This window comes from Primulina tabacum, chromosome 8 (assembly GCF_025594145.1).
Source record: "Primulina tabacum isolate GXHZ01 chromosome 8, ASM2559414v2, whole genome shotgun sequence".
Taxonomy (NCBI): Eukaryota; Viridiplantae; Streptophyta; class Magnoliopsida; order Lamiales; family Gesneriaceae; genus Primulina; species Primulina tabacum.
Window position 1 is genome coordinate 12,196,730 of NC_134557.1, and position 18,088 is coordinate 12,214,817.

An 18,088-nucleotide genomic window follows, 5' to 3' on the forward strand; every position below is an offset into this window, starting at 1 on the left:
GACACGAGGTTCTTTCTTATGTCCGGTACATGAAGTGCATCAACAAGGGTTACTTCCAAACCCGATGTCATCTTCAGTACTACATTGCTGGTGCCCACCACCTCAGAAGTAGCGGAGTTCTCCATGTATAGTTTTCTCCCGGCCGATAGAGTGTACGTGGAGAACATCCCCTTGTTTGAGCATATGTGTCGAGTTGCTCCAGTATCAACCCTACCACTCGTTGGGGTTTTCAACCAAATTGGCTTCCAAAATAACTGCAGACAAATCGAGTTGAGAAAATTCAAATGGTACCGAACTTTTTTGAACTACGTAGGCTTGAGGATTTTCCTTCTTTGGCTTCCTACAATCCTTAGCCATGTGATTTGGTTTTCTGCAGTTATAACAAGTGCCTTTGAACTTCTTCTTGTTTGGTGGTTGTTGGCCTTGTTGTGGTTGCTTCTCAAACTTTCTCTTCTTCCCTTCGAAACTTGTTTCAACAATATTCACCCTTGCTGCCATTCTACTTGCCTTGACCTCGGTGCTCTTGTTGTCCCCTTCTATCCTCAATCTCACAATGAGATCCTTTAATCCCATCTCCTTTCTTTTGTACTTTAAATAATTCTTGAAGTCCTTTAATAACGGAGGGAGTTTCTCGATCATAGCAGCAACTTGGAAGGACTCTCTTAGAGTCATTCCTTCCCCATGAATCTCGTGCAAGAGAAGTTGTAGTTCTTGCACTTGACTCATTGCGGATTTTGAGTCCACCATCTTGAAGTCCAAAAACCTCCCAACAATGAACTTCTTCAAGCCCGCATCCTCCGCCCTGTATTTCTTATCAAGCATATCCCAAAGTTCCTTGGCGGTCTTGACTTGACAATACACATTGTATAATGCATTGTCAAGTCCATTGAGGATGTAGTTCTTGCACAAGAAATCTACTTTGGTTCCATGCATCCAAAGCGGCCCTCATGTTGGTGTCTGTCTCGATTTCAGCAACGGTGGGAGAATCCTCCTTCAAGAACCTTGATAAACTCAAGGTTGTGAGATAAAAGAGCATCTTTTGTTGCCATCTTTTGAAATCTGCACCAGAAAACTTCTCCGGTTTCTCTCCCGATGCAACGGTTGCATGTGGTGTTGTAGATGATGATGCCATTGAGATTCTTCTTGCAAATGACCAAAAATCCAAAATTCTTCTTAAGATTGTTGTTTGTGGTATTCAAATATGAGAGGAGAAGCAAGAAGATAATAAAAGAATGGCTTTGTAGAGGCAAGTGTTGAACACTTTCTCTTTAAGAAGAATTTGGCCCTCACAATGTGCTTAAGGTTTGTGGCAATCTTCTCCCAAGATACAACTACAATACTTGAATAATGAGCACTCAAATATTCAAGTTCTATCACAAGGAAATGAATGGAACTCTCTGTTGTTGAAGAATGAAGAAGACAATATGCAAAATCTTTTGAAAATTATGTGTATGTGTTTTTGATTCTCAATAAATCAAACATATAATAATTTTCATGTGAAAAGACATGATCTTTCATTCATAGTGGTGTCCCTTGACCATTGTAACTGAGCACAATCATCAAACAATGCCAAGGGAATGAAAAAACATCAGAAAATTCGAAGGGACACGAAGCTGGGAGTTTAATTCAGAACCACCGAACTTAATATTTGTTCATTAAGCTTCGTTTTTCGTTTTGAATTTTTACAATCAAACACATTGATTTATTTGCTTAATTTCCATTCATTAAGCATCAAAATTCCAACATTAACAATAGTACAAGGTCTAGCACAACCACATCTGCGACCTCTAAATAATAAAACACGACATAAGACTAACCAAAACTCAAATATATAATTATAGCTAGCTGGGAGACTCTGAAAAACCAAAACCAAACAATCCAATCTCAACAATGAGCTCCGCCAGCGGAACCTCCGCCTGGTGCTGCATAATCACTCAGGAGACCTACCATGGTGCCAAAAAACAACCACAACAACTCTCCCATTAAACAACTGAGGTTAGGATTCTGGTATGAAACAGTTCAACGAACATAATAAATAATAACATAAATCATGCATAAACATAAGCAAAGATAAAATATGAAATTCATGAACATGTCTCAATGTCAATGGGGTAAACGGAGCCAAACGAACGATACAATCAACAAGAATAATGCTCGAGCAACACACAGGGAAGCTACATCGTCACGTAGCTAAATTGGCCCTACCAAGTATGCGAGGTATGTCAGGTTGTATTAATCAACACCCCCAACTTGGCCTGTATATAGCTGTAACGATATATAATAGAAATGACAAAAACAACCAGAACTGGATATCACAATCCCAGTGCTCACCCCGTGGGCTACACTAACGACGGGATTGATCAATCTTAACTACGCTTTTAGGTATATCAATATAGGCCTATCAGCCACGCCCTGATCCCGAGTTATACAACAACCGATGCTGAATACCAATGAATAACAGTATGTTGGAAACTAAATTCTGGAGTTTGACAAACTGATCAACCAACTGAAAATACGAACCAACTGAACTCAGCAACTGGACTTAATAACTGAAATCGACTGTCTGATCAGTTGAAAATCGATCAGTTAATACATCCAGCCGAATGCCTTAAAGTTAAGTATCTCTCAGCTGAAGATGTCTCGGGAAAGAACTTTCAACCGACAAAGAGACATAACAGATTACAACTGAATATGAAACACCGCACCACAACCAAGACTACCTAGAACAACGCATTCCGGCTAAAGCAATTAAGACGCCGCAAACAAAGTCCAAAGAATAATGAAGTGGAAATCAACGGATACATAGATTCAAATTTATCTCAAGTTACCGTTGGAAAAGAAGCATATAAATATGACAGAAGAGCAGCTGAAAACAACAACGAAGTGAATATTATTCAAAAAGCTTGCTGTCACTCTGTCAAAATCTCAGCTCACCTCTTACTTGATTTATTCGTAGCAGTTAAGGCTACAATTTGAGCTTACAAGCAAGTTGTAATAATCATTGAAATTCGATAGTGCTAAGATCAGTTAAGCACTGAGAACATTCTGTTATACTAAGAGTTTCAGTTTTTGGCAGTGTTAAGTCCAAGCTGAAGTGGGTAAGTACAATTCTTGTATTTGATCAAAGTCTTTTAGTGAATATCATATCATTGTGATAAAAGGGGTGACGTAGGAGTAATTGAAATCTTCGAACATCCAGAAACAACCCTTGCGCATTTTATTTTTTGTATTTTATCTTTCAGTCAGTTACCTTCCGCAACTGATTCAGTTTAACTGATTGATATTGATCAACAAGATTCCGAGAATCAGTTTGTCACCAAACTGAACTCAAAATTTGAAAAGATCAATTTTAATTGTGAGTGTTTATTCAACCCCCCATTCTAAACACTCTTGATACGTTAACCGATCCTAACAAGTGGTATCAGAGCGGGTGAATCTTGTTCTTGAATACTTTTGATATATAAACTTGCTAGCATGACTTCATTCAACAAAATTCCTATGTTCTCCAGAGAAGAATTCGATGATTGGAAAATTAGAATGCAAGCTCATTTAGCAGCACAAGATGATGACATGTGGTATGTCATAACTGATGGACCCATGAAGATTCTGAAAGCAAATACAGCAATTGCCATCACAGAAGGGGCACCACAAAAAATAGAAAAGCCCAGAGATGAATGGACAACTGAAGACAAAAGAAAAGCAAATCTTGACAATGTGGCTAAAGACATTCTGTACAAAACGCTGGACAAAGTAACCTTCAGCAAAATAAAGATGTGTAAAACAGCCAAAGAAATTTGGTAAAAGCTGATCCAGCTGTGTGAAGGAAATTATCAAACCAAAGAAAATAAACTTTCTGTTGCTGTGCAAAAGTTTGATAACATCAAAATGAAAGCAGGAGAATCGATGCACGAGTATGATGAAAGAGTAAGTAGTATCATCAATGAACTAAATGCACTTGAAAAATTGTATACCAACAAAGAAATTGCACTAAAGGTAATGAGAGGTCTTCCCAAAGAATGGGATGTCAAGACCATGGCAATGAGGGAGTCCAAAGATCTGAACCAAATCGAACTCCATGATCTATTTGCTGATTTAAAAGCCTATGAATTTGAGCTGCAGACCAGAGAAGGAGAACCATCTACTTCTGCAGCCACAACTGCTCTAGCCGCTGTCAGAACTGAACAAATCAGTTCAGTTGAAAAATCTGCTGATCAGTTGAGTAACGATGCTATGTCATTGTTTATCAAAAAATTTGGAAGGTTCATGAGAAAGAATCAAGGGAACTTCCAGAAACCATATCAAAGAAACAACGCCAATGATGAATCAAATGCATGCTACAACTGTGGCAAATCAGGCCACTTTATTGCTGATTGTCCTAAACCTAAGAAGGATGTTCAAGGCTCAACTGATAGAAGAAAGAAATCATATGAACACAAAAGAAGACCCAAAGAAGATAAAAAGTTCTTCAGAAAGAAACATGAAGTACTCTTAGCTGAAGAAAACAAATCAAAATGGGCAGAAACTGACAGTGAAGAGTCGGAACCAGAAAGCTCATGCAGTTCTAGTGATGACGAGGAAGTAAAGTGCTTGATGGCTAATGATGCAGCACAAGAGTCATCTAGCCAACAGGTAACAGGTACAAACAAGAACTCAATATGGTATTTGGACAGTGGATGCTCGTGACATATGACAGGAGATGCAAGTGTGTTATCTCAACTGATCAAATACAGTGGTCCAAATATCAGTTTCGGGGACAATTCCAAAGGTAGAACTTGTGGGTAAGGGTAAGCTTATCCATGGTAATTTTACTTTTAAAGATGTTCTACTAGTAGAAAACCTGAAGTATAACTTGATCAGCATCAGTCAATTATGCGACAGTGGATTTTCAGTACATTTTGACAAAAACTCATGCTCAGTTAAAACTTCAACTGATGAAATCATACTAACTGGCAAACGTTGTGGAAACACATATAAAGTCAGTTGGAATGATCAAACTAATGCACCAGTTTGTTTTATTGCTTCCAAATCATCTAAAAACTGGTTGTGGCACAAGAGACTAAGTCACCTAAATTTTAAATCCATTGCATATCTGAGTAAACATGAACTTGTAACTGGTTTGCCCAAAATAGAATTTTCAAAAGAAAAACTTTGCTCAGCATGTCAGTTTGGAAAACAAGTAAAATCGTCTTTTAAAAACAAGGGCTGTAAATCTTCATCCCGATGCTTAGAACTATTGCACATGGATCTCTTTGGTCCTATACCAGTCATGAGTTTAGGGGGAACGAAATACACCTTGGTGATTGTTGATTATTTTTCAAGATTTACTTGGGTTATCTTTCTCAAATCAAAAAACCAAACTGCTGCACAACTGATCAAGCTTTTCAAAAGACTTTTAAATGAAAAATCAGTTGGAATTGATCGAATCAGATCAGATCGAGGAACTGAATTTATCAATCAAACTCTTTCAAATTTTTTAGAAAATGCTGGAATCAAGCATGAGCTCTCAACAGCTAGAACTCCTCAGCAAAATGGTGTAGCTGAGAGAAGAAATCGGACCCTTAAAGAAGCTGCTAGAACAATGCTTGCTGATTCTGGTATTTCTCAAAGGTTTTGGGCAGAGGCAGTAAACACTGCGTGTTATACTCAAAACAGATCAATGATTAATAAGAATCATATGAAAACACCATATGAGATCTGGCATGGAAGAAAAAGTATAATCACTTATTTCAAAATATTCGGGTACAGATGTTTTATCCTTGATAATGATAAAAATTATTTAAAAGCATTTGATGCTAAATCTGCAGAGGGAATATTTCTTGGATACTCATCATTTAGTATAGCTTACAGAGTCTTTAACAAGAAAACCCTAAATGTTGAAGAATCTGCTCATGTTGACTTCGATGAAACTGAACTAACTAATAAGCCAACTGATCAAGTTGAGCTAGTTGATCGACTGACAGATATCAGTTTGGAGGATGATAATGACGAAGACAATCATATTAATCAAAACACTCTTCAAACACCCGAACCAGAAGTGTCAGATCAATCAACTGAACCAGAAGCCATTCCTAATGATCAGTTGATAGAGCAAACTGATGATATTCAGTTACCAGCTGAAGAAATTGCTGATACAACAAATACTGAGTACAGATAGAGAAAATCACACCACCTGAATTGGTAATTGGAAATCCATCTGATCCAGTAAGAACTCGCAATCAAATGCTAAATCTATTTATCTATTCAGCTTTTGTTTCACAAATAGAACCAAAGAAAACTGATGAAGCTCTTGCTGATCCTAACTGGGTAAATGCAATGCAAGAAGAGCTAAATCAGTTTACTCATAACAATGTCTGGAACTTAGTTCCAAGACCAATTTCAAAAACTGTCATAGGTACAAAATGGGTTTTCAGGAACAAACTGAACGAAGATGGTTCGGTTGGACGCAACAAAGCAAGATTAGTAGCACAAGGATACAGACAAGAAGAAGGAATTGACTATGATGAGACATATGCTCCAGTTGCAAGACTGGAAGCAATCAGAATGCTTCTTGCCTATGCATCATACAAGAATTTCAAGGTCTTTCAGATGGACGTAAAAAGTGCATTCCTAATGGCCAATTGCAAGAGGAAGTATATGTTGAACAACCCCCAGATTTTGTAAATCACATCTTTCCTGATCATGTATATCATTTGAACAAAGCATTATATGGTCTTAAACAAGCTCCCAGAGTTTGGTACGAAACTCTTTCAAAATTTCTAACTGATCATGATTTTTTGTTGGATCAGTTGATAAGACCTTGTTCAAATTTACTAAGAATAATCACATTTTATTAGTTTAAATTTATGTTGATGATATCATATTTGGGTCAAATAACCCCAAATTATGCGAGAAATTTGCTAAGTTGATGCAGGAAAAGTTCGGAATGAGCTAATGGGTGAACTGACATTCTTCCTTGGACTGCAAGTGAAGCAACTGGAGACTGGCATATTCATCAGTCAGACTAAATATACAAAGGAGCTGCTGAAGAAATTTGGCATGAAATCATGTTCAGCTGCAAATACTCCCATAAGCTCATCAGTTAAATTGGACACTGATCAAGGGGGAATATCAGTTGAGGCGACACTATACCAAGGTTTAATTGGGTCATTATTATACCTAACTGCCAGTCGCCCTGATATTGTATTTGCTGTGTGTATGTGTGCTAGATTTCAAGCAAATCCTAAGCAATCACATTTCTCAGCTGCTAAAAGAATTTTGAGATATCTTAAGGGCACACAAAATGTTAGGTTATGGTATTCTAAAGACTCTACTTTCAATTTAGTTGGATATTCAGATGCAGATTATGCAGGATGTAAGCTTGATCGAAAAATTACAAGTGGATCTTGTCAATTTCTAGGAGACAGACTGATCTCTTGGTTCAGCAAGAAGCAGACATCTATAGCTACCTCAACAACTGAAGCAGAATACCTTGCTGCTGGTAGTTGTTGTGCACAACTGATCTGGATCCAGCAACAACTGAAAGATTATGGAGTAATTACAAATAATTCGCCCATATTTTGTGACAACACGAGTATAATTGCCATCACTTATAATCCAGTTCTCCACTCAAGGACAAAGCATATAGATGTCAGACACCACTTCATCAGAGATCATGCTTTGAAGAAGGACATTAGACTGGAGTATATATCAACTGAACAACAAGCAGCCGACATCTTTACCAAACCATTACCCGAGACTAAGTTTTCTTACTTTCGCAATATTCTTGGTTTAATTGATTTGTCTTAAAATTATTACTAATGTTGCTTTCACTAATAGAATTATCTGCAGAAAATAAGAACACAACAAATTGAAAATAATAATTCATTAAGAATACCACAGTTCCCAGTTTACAACAGAAATCATAGAACCAACTGTATCTAGCCAATCCCTAACCCAATCATTCATCTCATAAATTCGAATTCTAGAAAATGCCCTAGTTTTAGAAATCTTATCAACCACATGCCACTCCTTCCATAACATCGCCTCCAACAAACATTTGTCCTCAATCAAATCTGTAACATGCCTAACTTCAAAACGTTCAAGATACTTTCTTGCTGTTGCTTCCTGAGCAAAAGTAGGAATCGCACCACTTCTACTCACTCTCTGCAACTCATGAATCTTAAACCATGTTGACATCACCTTTTTGAAAACATATTCCTCCATCCTTCTCTTCATCTCTTCTAAACGTGGATTCGATTGTTCAGTAACATGAACGTGTGTACTGCTTCATGCATCAGAGTCACTTGAATCCGACATTTTGAACTGTTGTTGTCTCACATTCTATCATCTTATTTATAGACAGATAAAATTTGAATGATAAAGAAACTGAAGAGACTCTAGTCAACCGAAGCGTTTTTCTCATTTACCGAGGCTTCTTAACTATCAGTTGTTCATTGTCAACTGATATCAGTCTACCATTTACAACTCAACAATTAACTGATTTCAATTCTTAATCAACTTATATCAGTTAGTCTTTCATCAGTTCATTTGCTTATGATCATAATTTATTATTTGCAGGAAAAAGAAAAACAAAGATAAGCCAAAATAAATACTTCATTCAACAATAAATATTTGCCTGAATTACATTTTCATATTTTTCCTCTGTATCATCTATCCACATTCTCAACCAAACAGATAGAGCTGAGGAAGATGTTTTGCAAAAGCTGTGAGAAGAAGTTATGCGATTAAGGAGCTCCAGTTCCTTTTGAAGCATCAGCTGATAGATATGATCTTCCTTGAAGACGTCCACCCACACAGCTATGTTCAAGTGCTCCCGCACTTCTCTCAACTCTGCCATCAGCTTGGGAGTAGTAGCCTCTCCAGAATTATACAGGAACTCTAGCTCCTGTAACCTTTCCCAGTAGGGAAGACTCTTATAGAAGACTTCGTCTTCTATGGCAGTCTTCCTAGCTTCCAGAGAAAATGGCGAAGCACTCGAGCTACTCGCATCTGCCATTCTTTAGTTTTGAATATTTTTCACCAATATAAATGAAATTAACCGTGTTATGTCTATTTATAGCAGAATATCAAGGAAGCTGAAGAGTCGTCAACATTTCAGCAGACCGATAATCTTTCTAATCTTTGAATTTATTCGCTTTAATTATCTTATGCACTAATTAAGGGGGAATAATGGTTTTAAGAGGTTAACTGAGAAGACAAATGTTAGTAAATTCTCAAACTGAAAGGACACAGTCTTTCAACTGATCTTTCAGTTGGGAATTTCACTAATCTTCTCATATAAGTTAACTGATTAAAACGAATTATATTCCAAATCAAGTAACGTGACTGTCTACTATCTAATGATGAATCCTATTTTGAAAACGTGGAAGCATTTGAACCATTTAAATTGTACACACGCTTATAGCACACGTACACACATTTTTACTCAAATTTTTAATGGACTGACACGTGTCCCGAATTTAAACAGTCACGAACAATTGTACTAAGCCCGCTTCAATTCAGTTTTTCTTCTTACGCGTACAATCAATTTCTAAGAGAATACTAATTCCAGAGCTCTCGTTTACAAATTGCAGATCATTTTATCTATCAAAATGGCTAATCAAATTCCCGCTTACATGCTGAATGCAATGGCTATCAACTTTGGATCAATTCTATCTTTTGGCGACACTAATGTCAAGAACGTTTTTCAAAAACTCGAAACTGCTGGGTTAAGGACATTCTTGGGACAATCATCACAAGAGATCTACCCCAAAGAACTTCAGAAAATCTACTCTAACGATATGATCAATTCTGATGGAAACATCGCTTTTACTATCAATGGTCAGCTGTTGACCATTTCCGAAGATTCCTTTGGAGAAATATTTTCTTTACCATCTGATGGACTAGCACACTTATCTGATGTTAAGGCATCTGACATTGAAAAGATGCAAACCTCACTTTCTGTTGAAGGACGGAAAATCAATGTTTCCGACCCAAAGAAGGAACTGAAGCACGAATTTCAGTTACTTGCTGATATAGTCGCCAAAGGGATTTTGGCGAAAGCTGGATCTTTTGCTGCACTTACTTTGGAAAAATTTCAAGCTATTTCTATCATTATGGCTGAACATAAATTCAACTGGAAGCATCTTATATTCAATATTTTAAAGAATATGTTTCTATCATCCAAACAGTCCAAAGTTTTTGCAGTGCAACTGAGCTATCTGCTGAAAGTGAAGGCGTTAGTGGCAGAAAATACAGAAAAATCATTAAAATTCAAAGTCTTTAATGCGAAGAATACTATGCCACTCAAGACAAAATTGGACATCTCTCCTGATCAGTTTGTAAAGATAAAACAGGAGATTGGAATTCAACAGGCGGCTCCTAAATCAGTAAAAAAGGCCAAGACATTGGCTCAACTGAAGTCAGCAAAAAGAAAATTAATTGTGGAAGAATCCGATTCAGAGAAAACTCCTTCCCCAAAGATCACCAAGAAACCGAGAACCCAGAGGATTAAACCAATAACTACAGAGGAATCTATTCCTACTGACAAGCCAATATCTTCAGATGCTCAGCAGCCAATTGAAGCAGTCCCTCTGAAGATCATCCCACCAGAAAAATCAATTGGTGCAAAGAAAGAAACAGTTAGGATCAAAGCCCCTCTGATTAATATTACTCGTCCCACTCCTCTGGCACCTGCCCGACCCAAGGGCATTATTATTATAGAACGGGTGGATACTATACGAACTGGTCTGGAAATTCCACGCATCCTCAGTTCTGACAAAGGCAAGGGAAAATTGACTGAAGAACCAAGGCCATCCAATCCCATTCAAACCCACATTGACCTTGTTTGGGACGAGGTTAATGATTTTGCAGCATCAAAACTTCAACTCTATGATGCTTGGACAGCCTATCGTATTTTTGCCAAGCAACTAAGAAAGAAATCTCAACTGAACAAATTCATCAAACTGGAAGCTTCTGTCCTCAAGATAGTCAAAGCTGCCACCATTGCCCAAGCTATAGAGAGAAAAAAATATTTGTTTGATCAGATGAGAGCAAAGAAGTTAACACAAATTATTGACAAACTGAAGGCTAACTACGTTCCAACAAATCATACTGCCTATGCTGATCATGCGGTGATCACTCAGCTAGACATCGATCTGATGGGATTGCTATCTCAGATAAAGTTTTGGGAAATGGATCAAGAGTTAGTCCTTCATAAAGGACATTCAGACGATGATGAAAAGGAAATAGTTGAAGAACCTCCCTCAAAGCAGAAAGAGTCATCCTCAGACTAGGCTATTATTCCAACTGAAGAGCCAGTTCAGGATGTGTCTCAATCACCAACTGGTGAACATCAAATGTACACTGAAGCAGAATTATCTTTCGCAAACATTGATGAAATTATTCAGATAGTGGTGCAAGAATCCCAATTGAGTGAACCCATTTCTGATAATGTTGATCATCCCGTTGATCAAATCAATCCAGAGGTGCCTATCTCTTCAGAAGCACCAGTTCAGCCAGATCCTTCTGCTGAACAGACTATTCCAACATGATGTGCAAATTGATCCCCAAGATCATCCTCTCGAGACACCAATTTTGACTTCATCAGACTCTATTATTCCTCCAGGCAGCTCATCTGCTGATCAACATCCACTTTCTCCGCCTCAAGTTCCAGAAGACATTGCTGCAACAATCACTTCAGTTCAGAATGTTGCTGAAACAGTAGCAACTAACCAAGAGTTGGCTATATTTGATCAAACCACAAAGGGACCGGAATTCCCTCATCAGTCACCTCCTCCTCAATCCACAGAAATGGATCTTGTTCTTGAAGGGATCCAAAATATGCAGCACAATATGCAGCAGATAATCACTGACATCAAGAAGATTCAATCTACACAATTATCTCACACTGTCAAATTGGATTCTTCAATTGAATATGACTCTGCAAAACTGAAAGCAATTCAAGCAAACATGGATTCTCTCACCAAAACTGTAGATGAGATGAAGAAAGGTCAAGCTCAAAGCCTATTTACAACTCAGGATATAGTTAGTCAACGAGTTCAACGATTAGAAACTTCTGTTTTTAATAAAATGGAATTGCTGCAGACCTGTTTACAAACTGCTATCTTAAGTATCTCAGCAGATGTCAAAATTCTTTCAACTGATGTTCGAAAATTATCTGAGAAGATGGAGTTGTTTGACAAAAAAGGGGAAGAAATCAAAGGAATGTTAGAACAAAAGAAGAAATTCTCGTTTCAGTAGCAGTCTTCACTGTACTCATCAAGTTACTGATTCAGTTGATCAGTTTCTTATTTTATCTACAAAGAGTCCAATCAATCGTGAAATTCAGTTGATCAATCTCTTATCTACAAAGGGTTCAGTTACTTAATTTTGTCAAACACCATAAAGGGAGAAATTGTTGGAAACTAAATTCTGGAGTTTGACAAACTGATCAACCAACTGAAAATACGAACCAACTGAACTCAACAACTGGACTTAATAACTGAAATCGACTGTCTGATCAGTTGGAAACCGATCAGTTAATACATCCAGCCGAATGCCTTAAAGTTAAGTATCTCTCAGCTGAAGATGTCTCGGGAAAAAACTTTCAACCGACAAAGAGACATAACAGATTACAACTGAATATGAAACGCCGCACCACAACCAAGACTACCTAGAACAACGCATTCCGGCTAAAGCAATTAAGACGCCGCAAACAAAGTCCAAAGAATAATGAAGTGGAAATCAACAGATACATAGATTCAAATTTATCTCAAGTTACCGTTGGAAAAGAAGCATATAAATATGACAGAAGAGGAGCTGAAAACAACAACGAAGTGAATACTATTCAAAAAGCTTGCTGTCACTCTGTCAAAATCTCAGCTCACCTCTTACTTGATTTATTCGTAGCAGTTAAGGCTACAATTTGAGCTTACAAACAAGTTGTAATAATCATTGAAATTCGATAGTGCTAAGATCAGTTAAGCACTGAGAACATTCTGTTATACTAAGAGTTTCAGTTTTTGGTAGTGTTAAGTCCAAGCTGAAGTGGGTCAGTACAATTCTTGTATTTGATCAAAGTGTTTTAGTGAATATCCTATCCTTGTGATAGAAGGGGTGACGTAGGAGTAATTGAAATCTCCGAACATCCAGAAACAACCCTTGCGCATTTTATTTTTTGTATTCTATCTTTCAGTCAGTTACCTTCCGTAACTGATTCAATTTAACTGATTGATATTGATCAACAAGATTCCGAGAATCAGTTTGTCACCAAACTGAACTCAAAATTTGAAAAGATCAATTTTAATTGTGAGTGTTTATTCAGCCCCCCCTTCTAAACACTTTTGATACGTTAACCGATCCTAACACAGTAACTGGTCAACAAGAACGATATGTCACAAGATGTATGTCATAATAGTATGCCTCATACTAAACGCCATATAAACTGAACATATAACTTAATAAGGAATTTAACAACTCAAATGGTTCACAAATCACATAAAGAACAATCACAACACATAAATATGCTTAAAACATAATTTAAGTGTTACCGTTGTAACATAACAATAAAAACAAACGACGATCGATGCACAACTTTAAAGATCCTCAGCCTAAAACACATAACAATAAGTTGAGAAATACCATATTTTACCAAAATCTTAATTAAACTAACTATTTTCTCAAAACCAGTGAAGTTGGAATAATTTTGCTATAACTCCAACTTTTCAAACAATATGTTGTATTAAACTACTTCATGCTCAGTAAATCCCAAAAACTTCAATATTAAACATATTAATGATAAATCTCTAATGAATGAATAAACTAGTTCGTTATACAATTCTTGATCGAAGAATTATATCTTAACACGTCCAAACGGTTCAACCTACAACAAATAACCGATATACTCGTCAATGTAGTACGTACGATCTGATCGATGAAAAAAATTTAAATCAAAACGTGTAAAATCCCTATTCCGGGCAGCCTATAATCGAGGTGATGTCTCGCTGGAAAAGTCACTGGAAAACTAGCCAGAAACACCCCAAACTGGCTGTAAAATGGATGGAAAATAAGGAAATCATAACAACCTATCAACTATACCTCTAAGCTACTAATCCACTAAGAAAATGAAGCAAAACTCACTGGAAACGGAGGAGAAGCGGCGAGCAGAAACAGAGTCAAAAACAACAGCTTAGATCCAGCTGAATCTTCGCTTAAATTTATCGATTTATGGCTTGAATCGAAGCTTGGGATGTTAAGAACACGATACTTCAAGAATTTTTGAGTTTTGACATTGGACGGAAAAGTTATAATGATTCTTCGAAAGCTGCTACAATGGTGACATGAATGGGAGAAAGAAGCTTACGAGAAAAGCATGTTCTCCTTTTCTTCTTCTTTTTTCTTTTCAATAATTATAAATGTGTATATTTTATGTATTTTAATATTAATTGGTTATTAGAAATAGTAACTCAAGCCCATTTATATGGGTTCGTAATTATTTTATTCTCGTGTGTTATTTAAACTCTATATATATTTTATATCATTTAATTCTCCAATATTTTAAAATACATATTTTTAACACACTTTCAAAAATTATTTGACATAAATAATTATTTTAATTTTACAACTCAATAATTATTCTAATTATGTCATATTACTGGATAATATATTTTAGGACTTTACACATATAGATCAATTAGCTCTCGGTTATCGGTCATATTTTATTATTTATAATGCATGTGATATGTTATAAATAATCCGTATGTGCATTATTATTAATAACAAGATTTGCATGAATTCGACAAACATACAAACAAACAAGGCACGAGATTTTAAAATTATTGATGAGACAAATTTTTAAAATTAAAACCTCTCATTTTAGATAAGATCCAAAATTTATTTCAAAACACATTAAATGTAAAATTAAAAGAAAGTTTAATGTTCTTTGTCTTCCATCAACAATGGTTGCATGATGAACATTACCCTTGGTCAAACTTTGGCCTAGATAATTGGGGAAGTCTATACGTTGGAATGTTGTGACTTCCAGTGACATGCTTGATGTGAATTACGTAGAACTCTCATGACTTTAGCCTAGATAATTTGGGATCTCATGGCGGCCATCCACTAAGATTCAAAATTTATGGGTTGGCACGACATGTAAAATAAACGGCACAATATTAGTAGGCCATTATCAAACGTGAGGCAAAACTACTTAAGGGTTGAAAGAGGTTGCAATTGGGATCTACCTTCTAGAAATTATGTTTTGCCAAGTTAATTGGGATATAATTTAGCAATCGGACCTTGCGTACTCACTAAGAAAATTGGATTTCTCATTTTCATCAGAAGATGGTGAAAATATCACATTAGTAGGAGACAATTCATAAAAACAAAATTCCATATTTTATGTCTTTTAAAATAGTTTAAAATAAATAGTAACATTTAATTTGTTTCTATTTCAATATATTTACGATGTCGTCATAATATCCTCTATCTGTTATAATATATCAAAACAAGCTAACCAGACCTAGTTACTAAGATTGCTGAGAAATTCAAAAATTATTTTAAATTATGAGAAAATAGCATTTATTCTCAACAAGGCGCCTCCGAAATCAGCTACTGTCAATGTCCCTGCTAAGCTTGACAAATGGTGTGACCATGATTTCAAAGCTAACAACTATATGCTAGTTTCTATGTCAAACGATTGTAGAGACGGTTTGAAGATTCTGTAAATACTATAGGCAATTACAGTCATCTACAAGAGTTGTATGGTGAACGAACACGTCCATTAAGGCATGCCAATGTCAAGAAGCTCATGACATCACACCTGTGAAAATTGGCATTGGTCCATGAACATGGTGTGAGAATGATTGGCCTCATCGAGAAGCTAGTGGGTCTAGACCTTGTTATTCCAAACGAATTGTCCACGGACATTCTACTCTTGTCACTACCACCTCGTTTGATGGGTTTTTGGTGAACTTCAATATGAACAAGTTGGAGGCTATCCTTGAAGAGTTAGTCAATATGATTGCTATATATGAAGCCACCAATAAGATTGATAAACATGTTTTTCTGGTGGACTCCTCATCTGGACGAAGAAAGACCAAAAAAATAAGGAAAAGAAACGTTATGCCCCTTGCAAGAAACACAAACACACCAAGAAGCAAGCTCCGAACACTTCTAAAGGACTTACAAAGTCCGACAAGACAGAAGATATTTGCTCCCACAGCAAGAAGCCTTGACATTGGAAGTGCAACTGCAAGGAATAATTAGCGCATGAGAGTTTTGGCAAGGGTATGTTTTATATTGAAATAAATATCTCAATTATTTCAACTTCTTGGGTATTGGATACCGGATATGGTTCTTATCTATACAATGATTTGCAGGTGATGAAAAAAGTAGAAGACTAAGAGATGATGAGACATTCTTAAGAATGAGCAATATAGCAAGGGTTGTTGCGAAATCCATAGGACATATTTTTACTTATCAATAAATAATAAATTTAAGTTACTTTTGAGATATGTTTTATATGTTCCTGACTTTGTTAAAAACATTTTTTTCATTTATATGCTTGATAAAGACAGATTTTCTTGTTTATTTGTTAACGATGTTTGCAATATTTACAAGAATGAATGTTTAATTGGTATAGGCGAATTTCAATACGATATCTATAACTTAAAATAAAAAATATTCTAACTAACAATGTCGAAGTGCGCTTTCAACAACCAACAAAATAAAACAAGATAGTCTAGATAATGCACAATTGTGGCATGCTAGGCTAGGATATATTTCTCAAAGAAGAATATCCATGTTAGTAGGAGAAGGCATATTTGACATGTTAGATATACATGTCTAAAAGGAAATATGACAAAAGTTCATTTCCTAGGGAAAGTGGGGCATACAAGATTTATTGGAACCGATCCATACATATGTATGTGGCCCGCTAAGTGATAGCACGAGATATGAAAAATCTTACATTAACCTTTACTAATGACTTCTCGAGGTATGGGTATGTGTATTTGATGAAATACAAATCTGAAACTTTTGAAAAGTTCAAAGAATTCAGAGTTGAAGTAGAGAAACAATTAGGAAGAGTATTAAAATACTTCAATCTGGTCGAGGTAGAGAATAATAAGTATTGAATTTCAAGACTACCTTAAGGAGAATGAGATTATCTCACAATGGACCACCCACTTGTCACACCCCAGTTGAATGATGTGTCAGAACATTGTAATCGGACACTGGTGGGCGTGGTTCGATCTATGATGAGATTCACTGAATCGTCACAATCTTTCTGGGGATTTGCGCTTGAGACTACGACAATGATATTGAACCAAATCCATGCAAATATAGTAGATAAAGCTCCATATGAGATATGAATGAGAAAACCTCTCGTATATTATTTCTTAAGAATATGAAGATATCCTGCTTGTGTAAAGAAGACAATAGTAGACAAATTGGATAGTACAACTAATTTGTTCTAATTTGTGGGATATCCAAAAAATTTTGTTGGATATTATTTATATGATCACAAAGAAACAAGTGTTTGTTTCAAGGAAAACCACATTTTAGATAAAGATTTTCTATTGGACAGAAAAAATGCGGAATGATAGAATTCGAAAATATTAGGGAACCACTCACTTATGAAATAGAAAACCCATACTACACAGCCAGTTGAGGAAACACAAGATACTAGAAGATCTGAAAAGGTCGCAAGGTCACCTAAAAGGGTGAGCTTACTTCTTGAAGAGGGCCGAGATGAGTGCATTCCTAGATGTGATCCAAGAAACTTCAAAGAAGCATTATCTTATGCGATTCATCCGAATGGCTTGAAGCAATGCAGGTCGAGATGGACTCCATGTATTCAAACCAAGTATGGTCCAAAATAGATAAACCTGAGGAAATTGTTCTCATATGACGCAAATGGATTTACCAAAGAAAGTTTGAGGTGGATGGGAAGGTGATGACCTTCAAACAATATTGGTAGCAAAAGGATACACTCAGAGGCAAAGTATTGACTAAGAGGAAACCCTTTTTTTCAAGTCCATTAGGATATTGCTAGCGACGACAACATTTTATAACTATGAAATATGGCATATAGGTGTGAAGAATGTGT

The 18,088-nt window shown here is 36.3% G+C and overlaps 1 protein-coding gene across 1 annotated transcript; it reads right to left on the bottom strand.

Annotated features, from left to right (window-relative positions):
• Window positions 1–210: 210 nt before the first annotated feature.
• Window positions 211–933, bottom strand: LOC142554577 (uncharacterized). The gene has a single exon (XM_075665240.1). The coding sequence runs from the start codon at window positions 931–933 to the stop codon at window positions 211–213; it is 723 nt and encodes a 240-aa protein (XP_075521355.1).
• Window positions 934–18,088: the final 17,155 nt, after the last annotated feature.